Genomic DNA, 19,385 nt, shown 5'->3' with positions numbered 1-19,385 from the left:
TCCATAGCTAAGTCAAATTCCTAAGGACAGTCTGTCTAGTAGAGGGATTTTAAGAGGAGCTGCCAAGGTTGGACTGTGCGGGCCCCAGGGCCTGCGGTGGGTCTTCCCCTGGCAGGCGGTTTTTACCTAAACTAGACTGACTGGGCTGATCCCAGCTGCTTACTCCCTAGCGGACGGAGCTGCCCTGTCCGTCCTCAGTGAGGGGCAGGGCACTTTGGGGATGGCTGGTGTGGAGCTACTGAACCTGGGGCCGAGGGATACCGAGGCTGCCGGCAGTGAGGCCGGCTGTGGACAGCCCTGTGCAGCTGTTTTCAGCAGACATGCCACCCGGGCCCGGGCCTGGGCTCAGGCCCTCTGCAGTGGCTCCTGCCAGATGAGGGTGAGCCCAGGGTGGGCGGGCACATCTAGGTGGCGCGCCCTCTCCCCTCTGCCCAGTGGTCCTGGCCTACTGCTACTGGCCCTGCGCTCCACTGGAGAGCAGATGTCAGGAGGAGCGCCAGGCCCTCGGGGCGGGCGGGTCAGGCAGCTTCTGGCTCTGCCTCCCCTGGTCCTTAGGGTGGAGCAGGAAGTGAGCCTGATGTCACCTCTCACCCCCGGGGAAGAGAGGAAAAACAGCGCTGCCGGTGGGCATGGCGACGAGGGCGCCTTTGCCCTCACAGTGACACCCAGAGGCCAGGGGAAGGGGTTAGGGCACCCAGGGCAGCAGCTGCTTGGAGCCCTCGGGGCTCACCTCAGCCAAGGGAGTTGGCACTCCTTGGTGACTGAAGGGCTCTTGGACCCTGAGAGGCCCAGTGGACACACACACACACACACACACACACACATCACCACTAGATGCAAGGACCAGGAAGTTCAGAACCTGGGGCCATGGTTGGGGGAGGGGCCTGGGCAGATGCCCTATTTGATAAGGGTTTTTAAGGAGCGGGTGAATGTGCTCATAACAGTCGCTGAGGTTGGGGAGCCTGGTGGGTGCCCTGTGGCAGACCCTAATGCCACTCCTGCTGCCTGTTGCTGTTGTTGCTGCTTCTGCTGCGGCTGCGGCTCCTGCTGCTGCAGCTGCAGCTGCTGGGGCTGCTGCTGCTGGTTAAGGTTCCTGGCTGTAGACTCCTCTGCGGCACGCAGCAGGAAGGTGTAGTTCCTCACTACTTCTTCTACCTTGGCTAGCAGCTCTTGGCGCTGGGCCTCAGAGCGCACGATGAACACGAGCCGTACGAAGGTCTCGATGAGGCTGCTCAGCACCTGGAAGCTGCCTGTGATGGCTGCTAGCATGTGAGTGGGGCTCTTGTCCACATTGGCGACCCGGCGGCAGGAGGCCCGGAGCTCCTTGAACTTGAGCGCCAGCTCAAGCTTGTACTCTGAGATCTGGGAGACATAGGGCTTGGGGGCACGGGCCTCAGGGCTGGCCACACACTGCCTCAGGACTGTCAGCAGCTCATTGGTGTCTAGCCGGGCAGCCCGGAAGCCATCGGGCAGCCCATAGGCATGGGCCCGCAGGGCATTGATCTTGGCCAGGCTCCCTTCAAAGGTGGATACCCTCAGGTCAATCTCCTGGGTGTGGGTGCCCTCGGGACTACTGCTGCTGCAGGTGGCTGCATCTAGCACCTGCAGGGTCCTGCTTACCACGGGCACCATTTGCTCATCGAGCTTCATGCCGGGCAGGATCTTCATGGGGATGGAGTAGGAGAGCTCATCCTTGCCATCGCTGGCATCGTCGGCCGCGTCGCACTTGCGGTAGTAGAAGCAGTAGCGGATGGAGCAGCACTTGCTCTCGCTGTCCTCGTCCAGCTCAGCAGGCTTGCGGCACACCTCTTCTGGCAGGGAGAACACGGCCATCTGCCGGGGGCCTTTGGTCGCAGGGGCCACCTGGACATAGGAGGGTTCTCCCAGAGTTGGTGATTCCAGTGGCTTGCTTTGGGGACCCAAGGCTAGGGGGAGGCCTGCCTCTACCTCCTTGACCTCCCGGGGCAGCATGCCCAGGGGTGGGTTCGGGTAAACATCTGAGGTCAGCGAGGCCCGGTCGCCCTGGTCCAGCTCACTAATACTGGCACAGCGCATCAGTTTCCTGTAGTTGGGCGCGCCCAGACACTCGCCCCCAGAGGCACACGTGGTCAGGCAGGAAACGCCACTCTCGGGGTCTGAGCGGCACTCTCGGGACTCCAGGCTGGTGGAGCGGATGCGCCCCATGTTGGTTGGGCTGCTGAGACTCAAGCCTGGGCCAGCCTCTGGCTGCCTCTGAGTAGGGGGGGTGGGGACCCTCTCCCTCTCCCTACCCTGGAGGCTGGGCACTGGGGTTTGGGTGGCCTGAGGTCGGCCACCACGGCAGATACGCTTGCAGTCACAACTGCGCCTCTGCTCTCTAGACATGCCAGGACCCTGCTGTACAGGGCTGCTCCGCAGCTGGCAGCTGCAGCGGCCGGGTGCCGGAGGTTGCAGGTACTCGGTGCCCGGTAGCTCCCCCTGGCTGGGGGGCTTGAGAAGTTCCTCCAGGAACTCCAGCTCATACTGCTTCACTTTCAGCAGCTGGGCCTGCCGCTCGTCTGTCTCCTTCTTTTGGCGGGTTGGGAAGGTGGCAGAAAATAAATTTCGGAGCCGGAAAGGCCCCCGGGAGGACTTGGGCTTGGCAGGGCCTTCAGAGGCAGAGGGGGCTCCATCTAGTGTTTTTTCAAGTTTCCGCGAGGGCATGGTGCTCACCTGTCGGCTGTCATCCTGAGGCCTCAGTGGGCTGTGGCCTTGGGGCTGGCTGCTGGGGCTGTGGCCTCGGGGCTGGCAGCTGGGGCTGTGGCCTCGGGGCTGGCAGCTGGGGCTGTGGCCTCGTGGCTGGATACTGGGGCTGTGACCTCGTGGCTGGATACTGGGGCTGTGACCTCGTGACTGGACAATGGGGCTGTGGCCTCGTGGCTGGATAATGGGGCTGTGGTCTCGTGGCTGGACGCTGGGGCTGTGGCCTCGTGGCTGGATGCTGGGGCTGTAGCCTCTGGGGCTCTGGCCTCGGGGCTGGGCGCTGGGGCTCTGCAGCACCATGGGGTAGCCAGCTCGAGGGATCAAGGTGGTCTCCTCCACTTTGCTGCTTTTGAGTGTATTCTCCAGCTGCCCCTTGTCCCCCTGGCTTGAGACCATGCCTTGCTTGGGCAAGGCTGGCTTACTACCCTCAGGCCCAGTTTTGCCTGCCCCCTCCCCCGAAGCTTGCTTGCCCACTGGTTCTCGACTGGCTCTGGACAGATAGCTCTTGGGAGGGAAACTTGGAGCTGGCAGCCTGTCGTCTTGTGGGGTGAGCTGCAGGCTTTCGGCCCGGCTGCCTACAATTGCTCTGGGGCTGGAAGAGCCGCTCTGCTGTTGGGAACTGAGCGCACTCTCTGCATCACCAGGGCTGATCTTGAACTTCAGATTCTTACTGGCACTGCTGCTTGCCATGTTGACCTCTGGCCTCCCCACACCAGCCTCCAGCCTCTTCTCCCCCCGGCTGGGGGTGTTCCCCAAGGCTCCGCTGGGGGTGGCAAGACTTTTACTGTGAACCACCTGTTGTAGGGCGGCAGAGATGATGGCTGGGGTCACACTGCCCTTGGTGTCCAAGATAAGATTGGGGCTTAGCCTGACCTCCTTGGGAAGGTTCTCCCTCAGCTCAGAGACCTGCTCTTCACTGAGGGACGGGGTGGCTGCCCTCAGTGACATCTCTAAGCCGGCCCTGATATGACCGGGCCCTTTGTCCTCTGGAACTGGAGGCAGCAGGCTCAGATTCTGCTGCTCACTTCGCCGGGGGGAGAGTGCTGGGTGCACGGCCAGGGCATACGTTCGCTCGCCCTGTGGCTGGGCCTCTGACTGGGGTAGCTTCCGCCGAGCACCAGGAGGCCCCGGACTCTGGCTTGTGGCAGATGGTGGGAAGGGTGCGTTGGGATCCGGGCGCCCAAGAGAATAAGGGGCTGTGAGGACAGCCTGGGCCGCACAGCTCTGGATCCGGAAGGGCAGGTCCTTGCGGGACAGGAGACTGTCCTTGTTGAGATGCTGGGCCAGGAAGTAGGTGGCATTCTGGTGCTGCTTCATGGCTGACATCATCTCTGACATGTCTGTGAGCTCTGAGGAGTTGGTTTCGTGGCCCGAGTCCAGTGACGATTCTGGGGTGATTGTGGCCAGCACGATCAGACCTGGAGGAAAAGGGGAGAGGGCTTGATTACACGGACAGAGCTCAAATTCTTTCAAAACAGATAGGTAGTGAGCCAGTCAGCGAGGTTTCAAGCTGGTGGGGGGTGGTGCAAAAACCAATATGGCCTAGGAGGGGCTCGCAGGGCTGAGGGTGGAGGAGTGGAGGGGCAAGCCATGAGGCGGGATTGTGTAGGACTTACAATTGCAAGAGAAAACAAAAGAGGCAAAGGGACTATCTGAGCAGTTTGATCCCAAATTAACATGCAAATCGCACGCCAGATAACATGCTAATCAACACTATTTTTAGAGTCAACAGCCAGGAAATTTTTTGTCAATCGCCCTAAAGAGGGTTGGCAAAAGGGAGGCCCTTCTCTTGCTCCCTCCTCATCCGGCTAGGCTTGCCTTCTGCCATGCTAGCAGCTGAGAACCATTGCATTGAGCTTGTCCTCTTTCTGGCTGCCACCTTGGCCTCAAATCTGCGAGCAGCTAGTTCTTGGTGCTCCAATTTGGAGCAAAGAGAAGTATCCGACCTTGGACTAAGCATGTGGGGGCAATGCCCAATGCCAAGGATGAGGCCCAGGTGCCCGATGGGGCAGCAGGACCCTCACACAAAGGAAAGGCCGGAATTGGTACGCTGGTTAGCTTGGCACCCCTGGACTCCAATCTCTTTCCCTCTCTTTCTGCCCCTTCTTTGTCTTTCTCACAGTCCTTCTTCCTCCATATGCCTTTTTGGTGGCCGTGCAGGGACCTCTTATTTTTCACTTTAAAGTGTACATGTGTGGAAGTCTATGTGCGTGACTACAGTTGCAGGTGTGATGCGGGTGTGGGTCCAACAGATGGACATATATGTCTATAACGAGGAAAAGCACACATGGTGCATGGGTCGCCTGTGAAATAGTCATGGATCATGATCCCTGCAGCTAACCAGTGATCTGATTTAATCATGACAGAAGCCCCCTCCCCCTATGTGGTATGACTATTATTTACCAAGCCCATTTAAGACAACACAACTGAGATGCAAAGGGGGCATGTATCGTGTTGAAGGGGATACTGCACGTGAGTCAAGAAGCCAGGGCTTGGATGCGTCTGACCCAGAGTCCATGTTCTTAGTCAGGATAAAGCCCTGAGCCCCAAGCCCTGAGTGGTGAGGACTCGTGACTCCTCTGATCACCTAGGCCGCTAGGTGGTGAGATGGTTGGTTGGTTGGGATTTCTTCCAATCACATGCATACTGGATGATCCTTGCTCATCTTCTCTAGCTCTCACAGCTTTTCTCTGATCCCCCATCCTGGCCTGGCCTCGTACCTGTCATGGCCCCAATCCCTGGGGTCCATCTATAAGGCACTTGCAAAGAGATGGAATGGTGAGAACCAGAGCTCTAGCTACAGCTGAGCAGCTACTATAGCAGTGCTACTCCACTGCCCTGACCCTAGCTCAACTACGGCCTGCCCACCCACTGCCCTGACATACACGGGTGACTTGGAGGTCTGCTTGGGAAGAAACAATGCCACTTGCTGGCCCTGCCTGGCCATGAGAAAGGAGGGGAGGCAAGGGAGCAGAGGGATGGGCCATTACCTGCCGTCTGCGGGGGTGGGGGGTGGGGTCCATCTTCTGAAGCAGCCAGGGCTTCCAGAGCCTGCAGAGTGGACACCAAGGCATCATCTAGCTCCTGGGCATGATCTCGGACTGTCCGGGTCTGCACACTGTCAATCAGCGTCACTGGGATATCATCGTACAGGAGCCCACGCAGGTGGCGTCCTGGTTCCTGGTTCTGGACAGCCCGGCGCTTGGGGTCATCCTCATCCGAACTGTTGTCTCGGAAACCAGGGGGTGGGGCGGCAATGGCAGGCAACAGAGAAGTGCTCTCATCTTCCTCCTCCTCCTCTTCCTCACTCCCTGGGGGTGGGAGGGACATCAAGTCTACCATATTGTCACGGGAAGAGCCAGGCCTTCCGCCTTTGCGAGGGCCCAGCTGCTCCTTAAGTTTGGTTTTGCAAGAGTCACAGTAGAAATTTAGGGCTTCAGCCCCAAGGGAATTGTCCAAGGTATAGGAGCGGGCCCTGCTAGCACAAGGCTCATGGTCTAGGCTGGCTGCATCAAAGTCATCAGGGACCACATCATAGCCTTGGCCAGAGGTTTTGGATGTGGGGTCCGACTTGGTCCGCGGCCTGGTCTCCTCAAAGAAGATTAGGTTCTCATTGACATCCGTCCGGCTTTCCTGCTCCTTTCTTTGGTCTCGCATGTGGAGGTAGCAGAAGCTGACAAGCTCAGAGTCGGCAGGCGGGGGCGTGCAGTGGCTCGACTTCCTGGGGCTGGTGCCCACGCTGCCCACATAACTACTCTCCTTTTTCCCCAGGTGGCCCCCAGTGACAGGGCGGTGGGCGCTGTGCATGTAATCTAAACCCAGAAAGAGAATCAATACATGAGCCCTGGTGCTCAGGACTGTAGCTGAGCTCCCTTGGCATCTCTGACCCATGTCTTTGCAACACAATTGGGTGGCAGATACCAAGTACAGGCTTTGCCCGGATCCTGCATGAGAAGAGGCAGGGAGCAAAGTGGGGTTGGAGGGGCACCTTGGAATCTGGACCCAACTGGACTCTCGTGTGGGGATGTCTGGTCTGAGTGTCAGCTGTATGCATATCAAAGTGGCGAGGTTTGGTTTATGATGTTCCCTTTGGAACTGGCCCTGCCTTCCACCCTCATCCTTTTGAATCTTTCTATATCCAGGAGTGCGTTTCAAAGAGAACTGTAGGATGATAGGCCTGAAAAGAATAATGCTCTACTAGCAGCATTACAAGGAGCCCTGGTGGTGCTGTTGGGTAAGCATTGGACTGCTAACCTCAGGGTCAGCGAGTCAAACCTACCAGCCATTCTGAGGGAGAAAAACGAGGCTATCCTGCTCCTGTAAAGATTTACCGCTTCGGGAACCCTATATTGGGTTGCTATCAGTCACCATTGACTTGACGGCTGTGGATTTTGCAGAATTCCAGAGTTCTTCCTAGCCAAAAGGTTGGCAGTTAGAGCCTACCCAAAAGGGCCTAGAAAGAAAGGCCTGACAATATATCTATGAAAGATCATAGTGACTGGACACCCTCTGGTGTGAGTGCACCTCTACTCTGACATGCACGAGGTCACCATGAGCTGATATTATTAATTCAATGGTAATTCAATAAATAGAATTCAAGGCATCTGAGTGTGTAAAGTGTATGGGGGTGATGCCATGATGTGCATGGAGGGGGGGAGAGGGCTCGTGTGAAAAGCAGTCTTGTAATTCTTCAAATCGTATTAATAAAGGGATGAGCTTCTCTGCATTCATGCAAGGCCAGCTCTGTCTCCTTTGCATACATGTGGTACCATGTTCTGAGAATGATCTATATCAAAGCCTTTATCTCTTAAGGTCTTCTCTCTTACACTCTGCTTTGGGAACCCTTCTGTGGTAGTTACCTAATCTGGTGTCAGTTTGGGACTTGAGAGGATTCAGAGTGCAGGAGTGGAGTCTAGTCTGTCAATTGGGTTATAGCCAATGAGGCCTCTGTGTGGGCCTGGCTTTCCCCTAAGGATTCTGGGATTTTCTGTATTTTCCTCCTTGGAGGTGGGAGACATTTTCTCTCTCAGCTCACGCCCTTGGAGATGCTCTACTGACAAGACTTCCCACCCACTGGCCTGTACTCTTCCTGCATTCAGCATCATTGCATGTGTTTCATGAGTCTGAAGAGGACTTTATGGATTAGTATTGGACATAGGGGTTAATATCAGATTTATGGACAGGATCTGGACTGGGCTGGGATCGTTTCACAATATTCAATTGCTCTTGAATATAAAGTTCTTTCTTATACACATGTGTCTATGAATTTGTTTCTCTAGTCTACCCGGACTAACACACCTTCCCTATATACAAGGTCTTCAAAAAGTTCATAGAAAATACATTTATTTAAAAAAAACTGTGCATGGACATAAAGGGGTTTTTTTGGTACCAAAATAAATGTGTAATAACTGGTTATGACATGTCTGAACAGGATGTAGTTTGAGCAACTAAGAAGGATAAAACATTTGTTTGAAAAGAACCCCTATGAGAGCAATGTGAATTCTGCTAAAATTGAAGGAAGAACAAATATCAAATTTATGGTGATCTTAGGTAAAAGAATGGTGAAATCATTGATGCTTTGTGAAGTTTATGGGGGGGGGGCAATGTCCCAAGGAAATCATCAGTTTGCAAATAGGTAAGTCATTTAAAAAATTATTTTAGATAAATCATTTTAAGAAGGGACATGACAATGTTGAAGATAAAGCCCACAGTGGCAGACCATCCACATAAATTTGCAAGAAAAAAATTAATCTTCTCCATGTTCTAATTAAAGAAGACCAACTATTAACAACAGAAAAAAATAATCAACATCATAGACATCTCAACTGGTATTGCTTGTACAATTCCGACTGAAAAATTAAAGTTGAGCAAACTGCTTACTAGGTGTCAAAACTTGTGCTCAGATCAGCTCCAGAAAAGAGCAGAGCTGTCAACTGAAATGTTAAACAAGTGGTATTAAGACCCTGACATATTTCTTGGAGGAATTATAACAGGAGATGAAACACGGATTTACTAGTATGATACTGAAAACAAAACACGAGGAAAACAATGACTACCAAGAGGTGGAAGTGGTCCAGTAAAGCAAAAGCAGGCTAATGAAAAGCAAAGGTCACAGCAATAGTTTTTTGAGGGATGCTCATGGCAGTTTGCTTGCGCACGTTCTCCAGGGCCAAAGAATGATAATACCTGCTTATTACGAGAATGCTTTGAGAAAGTTAGCCAATGCTTTAGCAAGAGTCCATCTGCATTATGACAATGTTCTTTGTCATTCTTCTCATCAAACAGGGGCAATTTTGTGAGAGTTTCTATGGGGAAACATTAAGTATCTACCTTACTGTCCAGATCTGGCTCGTTCTGACTTCTTTGTGTTTCTTAATAGTAAAAAAAATAAAGAGTATCCATTTTTTTCCTGTTAATAATATAAAAAAATCTGCACTGACATGGCTAAATTCCCTTTAATTCTTTAGCAATGAACTAATGGGCTGGTATCAACTTTTTGGAGCTTAAGCTGAGAAATAGTAACATTTATATCTTTTAATTCCATTTTGCCATGAACTTTTGGAAGTTTTATCGTAGTATCTATGAGAACACTCAGACAATGCCAACTTACGTTGCTATTAGCAGATAGGCCAGACAGATGGTAAGTGGACATTAATTTAGGCTAAGATCATTGCATAGAATCTTATTTAATCCATTATCATTATCCCACTTTACATAGGTAGGAAGAAACTGATCCAGATGGCTACGTGAGTTACCCAAGGTCACATAGGCCCTAAGTAGAAGAGTCTAGGACTGAGTGGTTTCAAAACCCATGTTTTTAAACATTACCTATAGTTTAACATCCTGGGTGGTGCAGCAGGTTATGCATTAAGTTGCCAACTGCAAGGTCAGCAGTTAGAAACCACCAGCCGCTCTGATGGAGAAAGATGAGGCTTTCTATTCCCCAAAAGAGTTACAGTCTCGGAAACCCAGAGAGGCAGTTTTACCGTGTCCTATAGGGTCAACATGCCTCAGAATAGACTTGATGACAGTGAGCTTGGAGTGTGTATAGTTTAACATGGTAGTTAATATGTTGGAAACAAAAGTTCAAAAGACCTTTCAAAATCCAATTCAGCAACACAGTGAGTGTTGCCTTTCACTAAAGATTGGAGGGGACATAAAAACACAGTAGTGACACCTAACAATAGAGGACTGAAATGCATGAACCAAAAAAGGACCATATTGAAGAAAGAAATAGGTAATTCACCAACAATACTGAGATATTTCAGTACCCCACATTCAATAATGGGTAGAACACTTAGGCTCAACAAGGAAAGAGAACATTTGAATAACACTATAAACCGACTAGACCTAGCAGAAATGTTAATGACACTACCAAACAGCAGCAAAATATTGATTATTTTCAAGCACACATATTTTACACATATATGAAAACCAACCAACACACCATAAAAGAAGATAAAGAAGAAATGGCAAAGGAAATTTAAAAATATTTATAGATGACTGAAAATGAAAAGACAACATACTAAAGCTAATGGAAGCAATAAAGGCAGTGCTCAGAGGGGGGTTTAGAGCTGTAAATGCATATAGTGCCAAAGAAGAACGATGTCAAATCAATAGCTTGAGTCTATACTTTGAAAGATCAGAAAAAGAAGCACAAATGATGTTTTCTGATCACAATCAAATTAAATTAGAAATCAGTAATAATCATGAAGTTGAGACATTCACAAATATGAAGGGATTAAACAGCACTTCTTTAAATAACCAATAGGTCAAAGAAGAAATTCCAAGAAAATACTTTGGGATGAATGAAAATAAAAACACACATATCAAAACTTATGAGATGCAGCTAAAGGAGTGCTTAAAAGGAAATTTATAGCTGCACAAACCTACATCAACAAAGGTGAAATATCTCAAATCAATAAACTAACCTTCTACCCTAAGATTCTAGTACAAGAAGACCCTAAACCCAAGGCAAAAAGAAGGAAGGAAATAATAAAGTACAGAAGGTAGAAAATAATAGAAAAGCAAGGAAACTGGGGCCCACCAGAAGGACACAATGTGGAAACCCAACGGAATGAAATGGGCCCCACCTCAAAACTACCTGTACTCTGGGATTTAGGACTGAAATATTCTGATGGGAGAGGAAGCAAGAGATGACCACCCCAAGACTGTGGAAATGATGGTCATTGCACCTTGGGTGGGGTCCCTGGCTTAGTGGATGTCAAATGAAAGAGAACCCAGAACCACCATACATTTAGTATCTCAATGTCCCCTTGGCATTAATATGACAGGTTTTAATCTGATAAGCAAGGCTCAGCCCTTGTAAGAAATTATACAGGAAAAATGTCCCCTAGCACCATGCTCAGTGTAGACAGAGCTCAATTGATTAGAAAATCAATCTGTGCAAAGCTGTTAACAACTCATGGTTTGCAGCTCACAGTTGGACTATATTCGCCTAGACTCCTCATAACAACAGTATTTACAATTCTATGGCATTAGATAAATTATTGATATTATCAGTGCAATCCCCTTGTACCCCAAGGAAATGATTGTAATGCTGTAATGCATTCATTTTGTTTTTGTTTCTTTGGGTGTTTGTTTTCCTGTCTTTTGATTTTGTTTTGTTGTTATTGTTGTTGACGGTTTATGCTTTTGTAACAATATGACCACCTAAGTAATCCAGAGTCATTCGTAACCTGGGGACAAGCAGATGGGTTCTGGGCTCCACTTAATTCTAGCCCCATCCACGAACAGTTAGTTCTTATAACCTGGCCCTGCTCCACACTCACCTTCACGAAGAGATCATTGAACATAAAATCTATGGTGTAATAAGATACTTGGCCAGTTGACCTCCCTCTTGACCCAACCTGAATTTATTCTAGGCTCAAATATTTCTCACTTGCATGATGACAGAAATTTCTTCTCTGGCTTTTAGAATATCGATGGTGGTCTTTTCTTTCTTACTCTTTAGGCTACTTTTGTCTTCATATTATTATTATTTTCGTCTTGCATTTTTTGGATTGTTTCTATTGGACTTCCCAGTTTGTGAAGCACAGAAGGAGTGGATGCATAGAGACAAAACTCATACAATGGTTTCTCAGGGATGTGGGGTGGCGGGGTGAATGGGGAAGGTGTGGGGATTTGGGGAGCAAACAATGAATACGGGGGTCAGCATTAGAGCTGATTGTGATGATGTACATACAATTGTTTTAAAAAGTGATTTAACTATGGAAATGTATGATATGTGAATATATTATTAAGAAAACTAATATAAAATAAAAAGAATAAAGAAGCCAAACGTGCAATATTTACCATGGGTGAAGGAGGAAGAGTTTTTGCTTAGGAGGCATTGAGTTTATATTAATGTTGGGGGAACAATTTGGAAAAGGATATCAGTAATGGTTGTACAACATGAAGAATATAATCAATGGCACTGAATTTTACATGCAGAGTTGTTGATTTGGAAAATATTTTGTTGTGTACATTTTTGCCACAATTAAAAAAATAATTACATGAATAACAATGAGTACAAGGAAGAAGAACATGCTCTAGAATTGATTGTGGTGATGGTGGTTATACAACTCTTCTCGATATGATTGAATTAAAGAATTATAGGACATGTGGGTGAAGTGTCAATTAAGCTTAAACAAAATCAATTGAACTAAAAGTTGCTTCTTTGAAATCAGCAACACTGACAAAATCTTTAGCTAGACTGATTACGTAAAAAAGAGAGGACTCATGTTACAAAAATTTGGAGTTAAAGAAGGGACATCACAACTGACCTCTCAACGCATTGCCATCAAGTCAATTCTAACTCACAGCAACCCTGTAGGACAGGGTAGAACTGCCCTTGTGAGTTTATGAGACTCTAACTCTTTAGAGAAATTGAGAGCCTTGTCTTTCTCCCTCAGAGAGGCTGGTGGTTTCAAACTGCTAACCTGGAGTTTAGTAATCCTGCATGTAACCCCCTACACCACAAAGGCTCCTACAACTGACCCTACAGATATATAAACTATCACAAGGATATATTATGAATTAGTTTATGCCAACAGATTAGAAAGCTGAAGAGACAAAATTCCTCAAACTACTCAAAATTTCAATCTAGCAACCTATAAAAGTAATTATATGTGGGATTTAAAAAGTTGGTGGAATATGGGATTAAAAAGATAACAGAATTTTTCCAGGAATTTTTGAGGCCCCCTCATACAACTATGACTTATCCCCAAAATTCAAAATCAGTTAATGTGATATATCATGCTGAAGAATAAAAGACAAAACCACATGGCCTCTCAAGAAAAGCCAAAAATGTATCTGACAACATCCAATATCCTTTTATGACACCAATGTCAACAAATGAATAGGAAACTCTCTCGACTGGGTAAAGAGGGTATGCAAAATCTGCAGAACTACCTTCATACCTTGTGAAAGACTGGAAGCTTTCCCTTAAAGCGAGCAAAGGAGGTATACTCTCATCACCCCTCTGCAATATTGGACTGGATACTCTATTATAGGGCACTCAAGCAGAATAAAGAACTGAAATGTACCTAGATCAAAAAAGGAACAGGGAAATTCTCTCTATTTGCAGATGGCATGATCTTGCATATCGAAAACCCCTAGACATCTACTAAAAATTAATAGAACTCATAAACATGTTCAACAAGGCTACAAGGATACTGGATCAGTGTACAGAAATCAGCTGCACTTTTATATTAGCAATAAACACTGTAAAATAAAATTAGGAAAACAATTTTATTTTCAGTAACATCAAAAGAATTAAACACATAGCTATACATTTTGTAAAAGAATTGTAAGATTTGTACACTGACAACGACAAAACATGTGTAAAAGAAATTAAAGAGGATTTAACAAAATAAAAAGACATTCTATATTCATGGGTGAGAAGTCAATACCTTCCACACTGACAGACCCTAGTAGAATCCCAGTTAACTTCCTTGTAGAAATTAACAAGGTGATTCTAAAATTCATATACAATTGCAGGGGAGGAAATACTGAAGTATTTCCAGAATAAACAAAACAATCTATAAAAAGAAGAGCAAAGTAAGGGGATGCACACTTCCTGAGTTCAAAACTTACTACGAAGTAATGGTAATCCATATAGTGTGACGTTGGCATAAGGATAGACATATGACGAGGCTTCCAAAGTTTCATAGAAAAAAAAAAACACACACACACACAAAAAGTTTCATAGAAACATGGAATTAAAAGATAATAAAAAAAAAGATAATAAAAAATTCTCAGAAACTGATTTTAAAGCCCCTTCCTAGAGAGAAATGAAATAGAGAGTCCAGAAAGAAACGCTTGCATTTATGGTCAAATAGCCCAATACATAAATAGGGAAGGGATTTAAATAGACATTTCACCAGAGATACAAATGGCCAATAAGCACAAGAAAAGGTGCTTAGTAACATTTGCCTTTGGGAAACTGTAAATCAATATGAGGAAATACCAGTTCACAACCAATATGATGGATATAATTTTAAAACATATAAATAAATAATAAAAAAGAGATAGACAATAACAAATGTTAATGAAGTTATAGAGAAATTGAAGCCTTGTCCTTGGCTGGCGAGAACATAAAATGATGCCAACACTTTGGAAAACAGTTTGGCTGTTTCTCAAAAAAATTCTTTACCATTTGACTTAGGCAATTTCTTAGATTAAAAAAAATTAAACAGTTTTATTGATATACAATTTGCATACCTTCCTATTCAATGGTTTAAAAATATTAGAGAGTTGTGCATTCATCACCCAAATCAATTTTAGAATATTGCTTTACCATCATATCCATTATTATTAGCTCCTGACTTCCCCCAATTTCCCGTCATAACTCTAAGAAGGTAATCTTTTTTTATTTAGGTCCAAGATATTTAATATGTCATTATTTCAAAGTTTCTTAATGTTTTATCTTTGTAATGTCACAAATGATAACTCATTGGTAACAATTTTTCTTTTTCTGCTTTTATTTAAACATTTATTTTATTTTATTTATTTTTTTCTAATCATTTTATTAGGGGCTCATACAACTCTTATCACAATCCATACATATATCAATTGTGTAAAGCACATTTGTACATTCATTACCCTCATAATTCTCAAAACATTTCCTCTCCACTTAAGCCCCCGGGGGCATTAGGTCTTCATTTTTCCCCTCCCTCCCCGCTCACCCCTCCCTCATGAGCCCTTGATAATTTATAAATTATTATTTTGTCATATCTTGCCCTGTCCAACGTCTCCCTTTACCCACTTTTCTGTTGTCCATCCCCCAGGGAGGAGGTCACATATAGTTCCTTGTAATCGGTTCCCTCTTTCCTACCCACTCTCCCTCTACCCTCCCAGTATCACCACTCACACCACTGGTCCTGTAGGGATCATCTGCCCTGGATTCCCTGTATTTCCAGTTGCTATCTGTACCAGTGTACATCCTCTGGTCTAGTCAGACTTGCAAGGTAGAATTTGTGTCATGATAGTGGGAGTGAGGAGGAAACATTTAGGTACTAGAGGAAAGTTGTATTTTTCATCATTGTTACATTACACCCTGACTGGTTTGTCTCCTTCCCGAGACCCCTCTGCAAGGGGATCTCCAGTGGCCTACTAATGGGCTTTGGGTCTCCACTCCACACTCCCCCCATCATTCACTATGGTAAGATTTTTTGTTCTAATGATGCCTTATACCTGATCCCTTCTACCCCTCGTGATTGCATAGGCTGGTGTGCTTCTTCCATGTGGGCTTTGTTGCTTCTGAGCTTGATGGCCGTTTGATTGCCTTCAAGCCTTTAAGACCCCGGACACTATACTTTTTGATAGCTAGGCACCATCAGCTTTCTTCGCCACATTTGCTTATGCACCCATTTGTCTTCAGTGATCCCTTCGACACTTCGTGATCACATAGGCTGATCTGTTCTTCCATGTGGGCTTTGTTGTTTCTGAGTTAGATGGCTGCTTGTTTATCTTCCAGCTTTTGGGACCCCAGATGCTATATCTTTTGATAGCCAGGCACCATCAGCTTTCTTCACCACATTTGCTTTAATAAATCATTTTATTGGGGGTTCTTACAGCTCTTATAGCAATCTATGCATCAATTGTGTCAAGCACATTTGTACATATGTTGCCATCATCATTTCCAAAATATTTACATTGTACTTGAGCCTTTGGCACCAGGTCCTCTTTTTTCCCCACCGTTCCCCACCTTTCCACCCACATGAACCCTTGATAATTTATAAATTATTTTTATTTTCATATTTTACACCATCCGCTCTCTCCCTTTACCCACGTTTCTGTTGTCCATTCCACTGGGTGGCGAGTGTTGTACAGAGATCATTGTGCTTGGTTCCCCCTTCTCAACCCACCTTCCCTCTACCCTCATGGTATAGCTACTCTCATTATTGGTCCTGAGGGGTTTATCTGTCCTGGATTCTGTGTGTCGAGAGCTCTTGTTTGTACCAGTATACATGTTCTGGTCTAGCCAGATTTGTAAGATAGAACTGGGGTCATGATAGTGTGTGTGTGTATGTGTGGGGATGGTGGTGGTTAGGAGGAAGCATTAAAGAACTGGAGGAATGGTGCTATACTGTACCCTGACTGGCTCGCCCCTTCCTTGTGATCCTTCTGTGATCACACGGGTTGGTGTGCTTCTTCCATGTGGGCTTTGTTGCTTCCCTGCTAGATGGTTACTTGTTTTTCTTCAAGCCTTTAAGACGCCAGACATTATATCTTGTAATAGTTGGCCACCATCAGCTTTCTGCAGCACATTACCTTATACACCCATTTTGTCTTCAGCGATCAAATCGGAATGGTGAGCATCACAGAATGCCAGGTTTTTAGAACAAAGTGTTCTTGTGTTGAGAGAGGACTTGAGTAGAGGCCCAATGTTCATCTGCTACCTTATACTTAACCTATAAATATATGTACATACACCTGTATCAATATAGTTATATGTTTATACCTCTATAAATGTCTTTTGCCTTCTAGTTCTTCCCTCTCTTTTCCTAAGAAAGTATTAATCTTGTTATGGTCTCTATAAATTTACCTAAACTGAATTTCATGTAAAGAAAATCATACAACATATGTACAAATTTGCTTGATATAATTTATGTATATTGTTATAAGAGCTATAAGGGCCCCCAATAACATGATCTTTTAAAAAACAAAACAAAAATGAGTTTAATAATATAGAAAACTGAATGTAGCAAAGATGTTTCATCAACATTAACAGGCAAGAAAAATACATAGCATTACCAATATAAAAAGAAAGTGTCACTTCAAACCTAATACTTAAAGTTTCTGTGAATGAATACAATTAATAGGGAAAAAAAGAAAATCATACAAATAAGATCCCAACAATGTGCTATAGCAAAGTGTGATAAAGAAAGCAGATAGCGCCTGGCTATCAGAAAGAGTAATGCCTGGGGTCTTAAAGGCTTGTCTTAAAACAAGCAGCCATCTAAGTGAGGTGTCAGCTAAATCCACATGGTAGAAGCACACCAGCCTATGTGATCCCAAGATTGTAAATAAAAAAATCCAAATCCAGAGGAGGGAAGAATAATAGAGCTTAAATTCTGAACACCTAGTTAGTTTTCAGAAAGCTATGGATGACAGGGAAAGCCCAGAACCCATTTTCAGGATCCTCCAGGGCATTAAACCTCTGGTAAATCCCCTGACTATGGATCAGGGGTCTTATCAGACAGTACATTGTGGGGTGGACCACTGTAGTTGTGTTGTTGTTGTTAGGTGCCATCAAGCTGGTTCCAACTCAAAGCAACCCTATATCAACAGAATGACACTTTGCTCAGTCCTACATCACCCTCACGATTGTTCTGATGTTTGAGCCCAGTGTTGTAGCCACTGTGTCCATCCATCTTGTCAAGGGCCTTCCTCTTTTTTGCTGTCCCTCCACCAAGCCTGACGCCCTTCTCCAGGGATTGTTGTCTAAAATGGCTGTTACACTTTGCCATTTGCCATTTGATCGTCTTTTTGATCCAATGTATACTTGTCCCGTTTTTTAATATTTGCTGCTTTCTTTTCAATTGAGGTTTTCTCTGTTTTATTCTATCATTGTTGTTGCATTTTTGTTTTGTTTGTTTGGAGTTTGTATGATTTTCTGTTTATGAAATTCAGGATAGTTAAATCTATAGAGACAGCAACTGAATGAATAGTTTCCTAGGGGCATGGCATTGCAATGTAACAGGAAGTGGGGAGTTAATAGCAATGAGTACAAGGAAGAGGGAATGTCTTAAAATTGATTGTGGTGATGATTACACAACTCTTTTGAATATGACTGAACTATTGAAATGCATGATATGTGAATTACATGCCAATAAAACTGTTTAAAAAAGAGACCCCTAACAACAAAATGAAACACAGAAAAACCTTATTCCAAAAGAAAGCAGAAAATAATAAAAATCAGAACAAGGTAATTGTACTGAATCTATACTTAGAGAGGAAGTATAGATTCCTATGCACTGTGCATAGGAATTTGTTCATAGTTTTTTTTTAAACTATAGTCCGGCCCTCCAACGGGTCTTAGGAACAGTGAACTGGCCCCCTGTTTAAAAAGTTTGAGGACCCCTGTGCTAAAACATGCATAACTCTTAAAAATATTATGTGAAAAAAGCCACAAATAACCATATAGTGTGTGGTCCCGTTTATACGATGTCCAGAATTAGGAAATGTTATAGAGATATAAAGTAGATTAGTGGCTAATTAGGGTTGAGGCGTGATTACGAGGAAAATAGGGAGTGACTGCTAATGAGTACAGTGCTTATTTTAGGAGGCAACAATGTTCTAAATCTGGATTGTGGTGATGGCTGTACTATTTTGTGAAGATGCTAAACAAACAGTGAATTGCATACTTTAAATGGTCACATTCTACGGTTTGGACATTAAATAAAACTGTTGATTTAAAAAGCACACAGCTGGACACATGATGAACTCCCAACACTAATAAAAAGAGCCCAAATGTGCTATGCACTGTGAAAGGACCATGTTGTGCATCTCACATAATCTCCTCAAATATCACACGTGGCAGGTACTATTATTATTCTCATTTGACAGAAGAAGAAACTGAGACTCCAAATGTATGGGACCTTGCCCAAGATCACATAGCTAAGATATGGCAAAACAGGGATGCTCTAATTTTAGACCCCAAGCTCTTGTTGTTTTCCCTGGGCCGTGCTTCCTCTCTAAGTATAGATTCAGTACAATTACCTTCAGTGGATGCAATTCCAGCCTTAGCGGGTATTATCGGCAAACTCTGCATCAGTGAAAGGGGGAGTAATGAAAGACTCGCCACTCAGGCTGCTGAGACTTAAGGAAGAAGCTCCTCTCATTTCCAGGTCTATCCCAAATGGAGTCCTGGTGGTGCTGTGGGCTGGGTGTTGGGCTGCTAAGCATAAGATTGACCATCAAACCCACCCGTGGCTCTGTGGGAGAAAGATGAGGCAATCTGCTTCTGCAAAAGTTTAGTTTCAGAAACCTTATGTAGGGCGACTATGAGTCATTAGAATGGACTTGATGGCAGTAGTTTGGGCTTCGGTTTTCTTTTTTTTAGCATTTTATTAGGGGCTCATACAACTGTTATCGCAATCCATACACACATCAATTGTGTAAAGCCCATTTGTACATCATTCTCAAAACATTTTCTC

General features: G+C 45.5%; 1 protein-coding gene across 1 annotated transcript in view; it reads right to left on the bottom strand.

Annotated features, from left to right (window-relative positions):
- Positions 1-12: 12 nt before the first annotated feature.
- Positions 13-19,385, bottom strand: part of FRMPD3 (FERM and PDZ domain containing 3) — a 59,977-nt gene continuing 40,604 nt past the window's right edge. Inside the window, exons 9-10 of the mRNA XM_045298574.1 lie at positions 5,712-6,533; positions 13-4,139 (exon numbers count right to left, since the gene is read on the bottom strand). Coding sequence (XP_045154509.1) covers positions 898-4,139; positions 5,712-6,533 — 4,064 coding nt within the window. The 3' untranslated portion in view covers positions 13-897. The remainder of the gene's footprint in view (positions 4,140-5,711; positions 6,534-19,385) is intronic.

The sequence above is a fragment of the Echinops telfairi genome, unplaced genomic scaffold (assembly GCF_000313985.2).
Source record: "Echinops telfairi isolate 266 unplaced genomic scaffold, ASM31398v2 ScPeMD7_7427;HRSCAF=8465, whole genome shotgun sequence".
In the NCBI taxonomy this organism is placed as follows: Eukaryota; Metazoa; Chordata; class Mammalia; order Afrosoricida; family Tenrecidae; genus Echinops; species Echinops telfairi.
The sequence above is the reverse complement of the archived record's forward strand: the minus strand, read 5'-3'. Positions and strand labels throughout refer to the sequence as shown.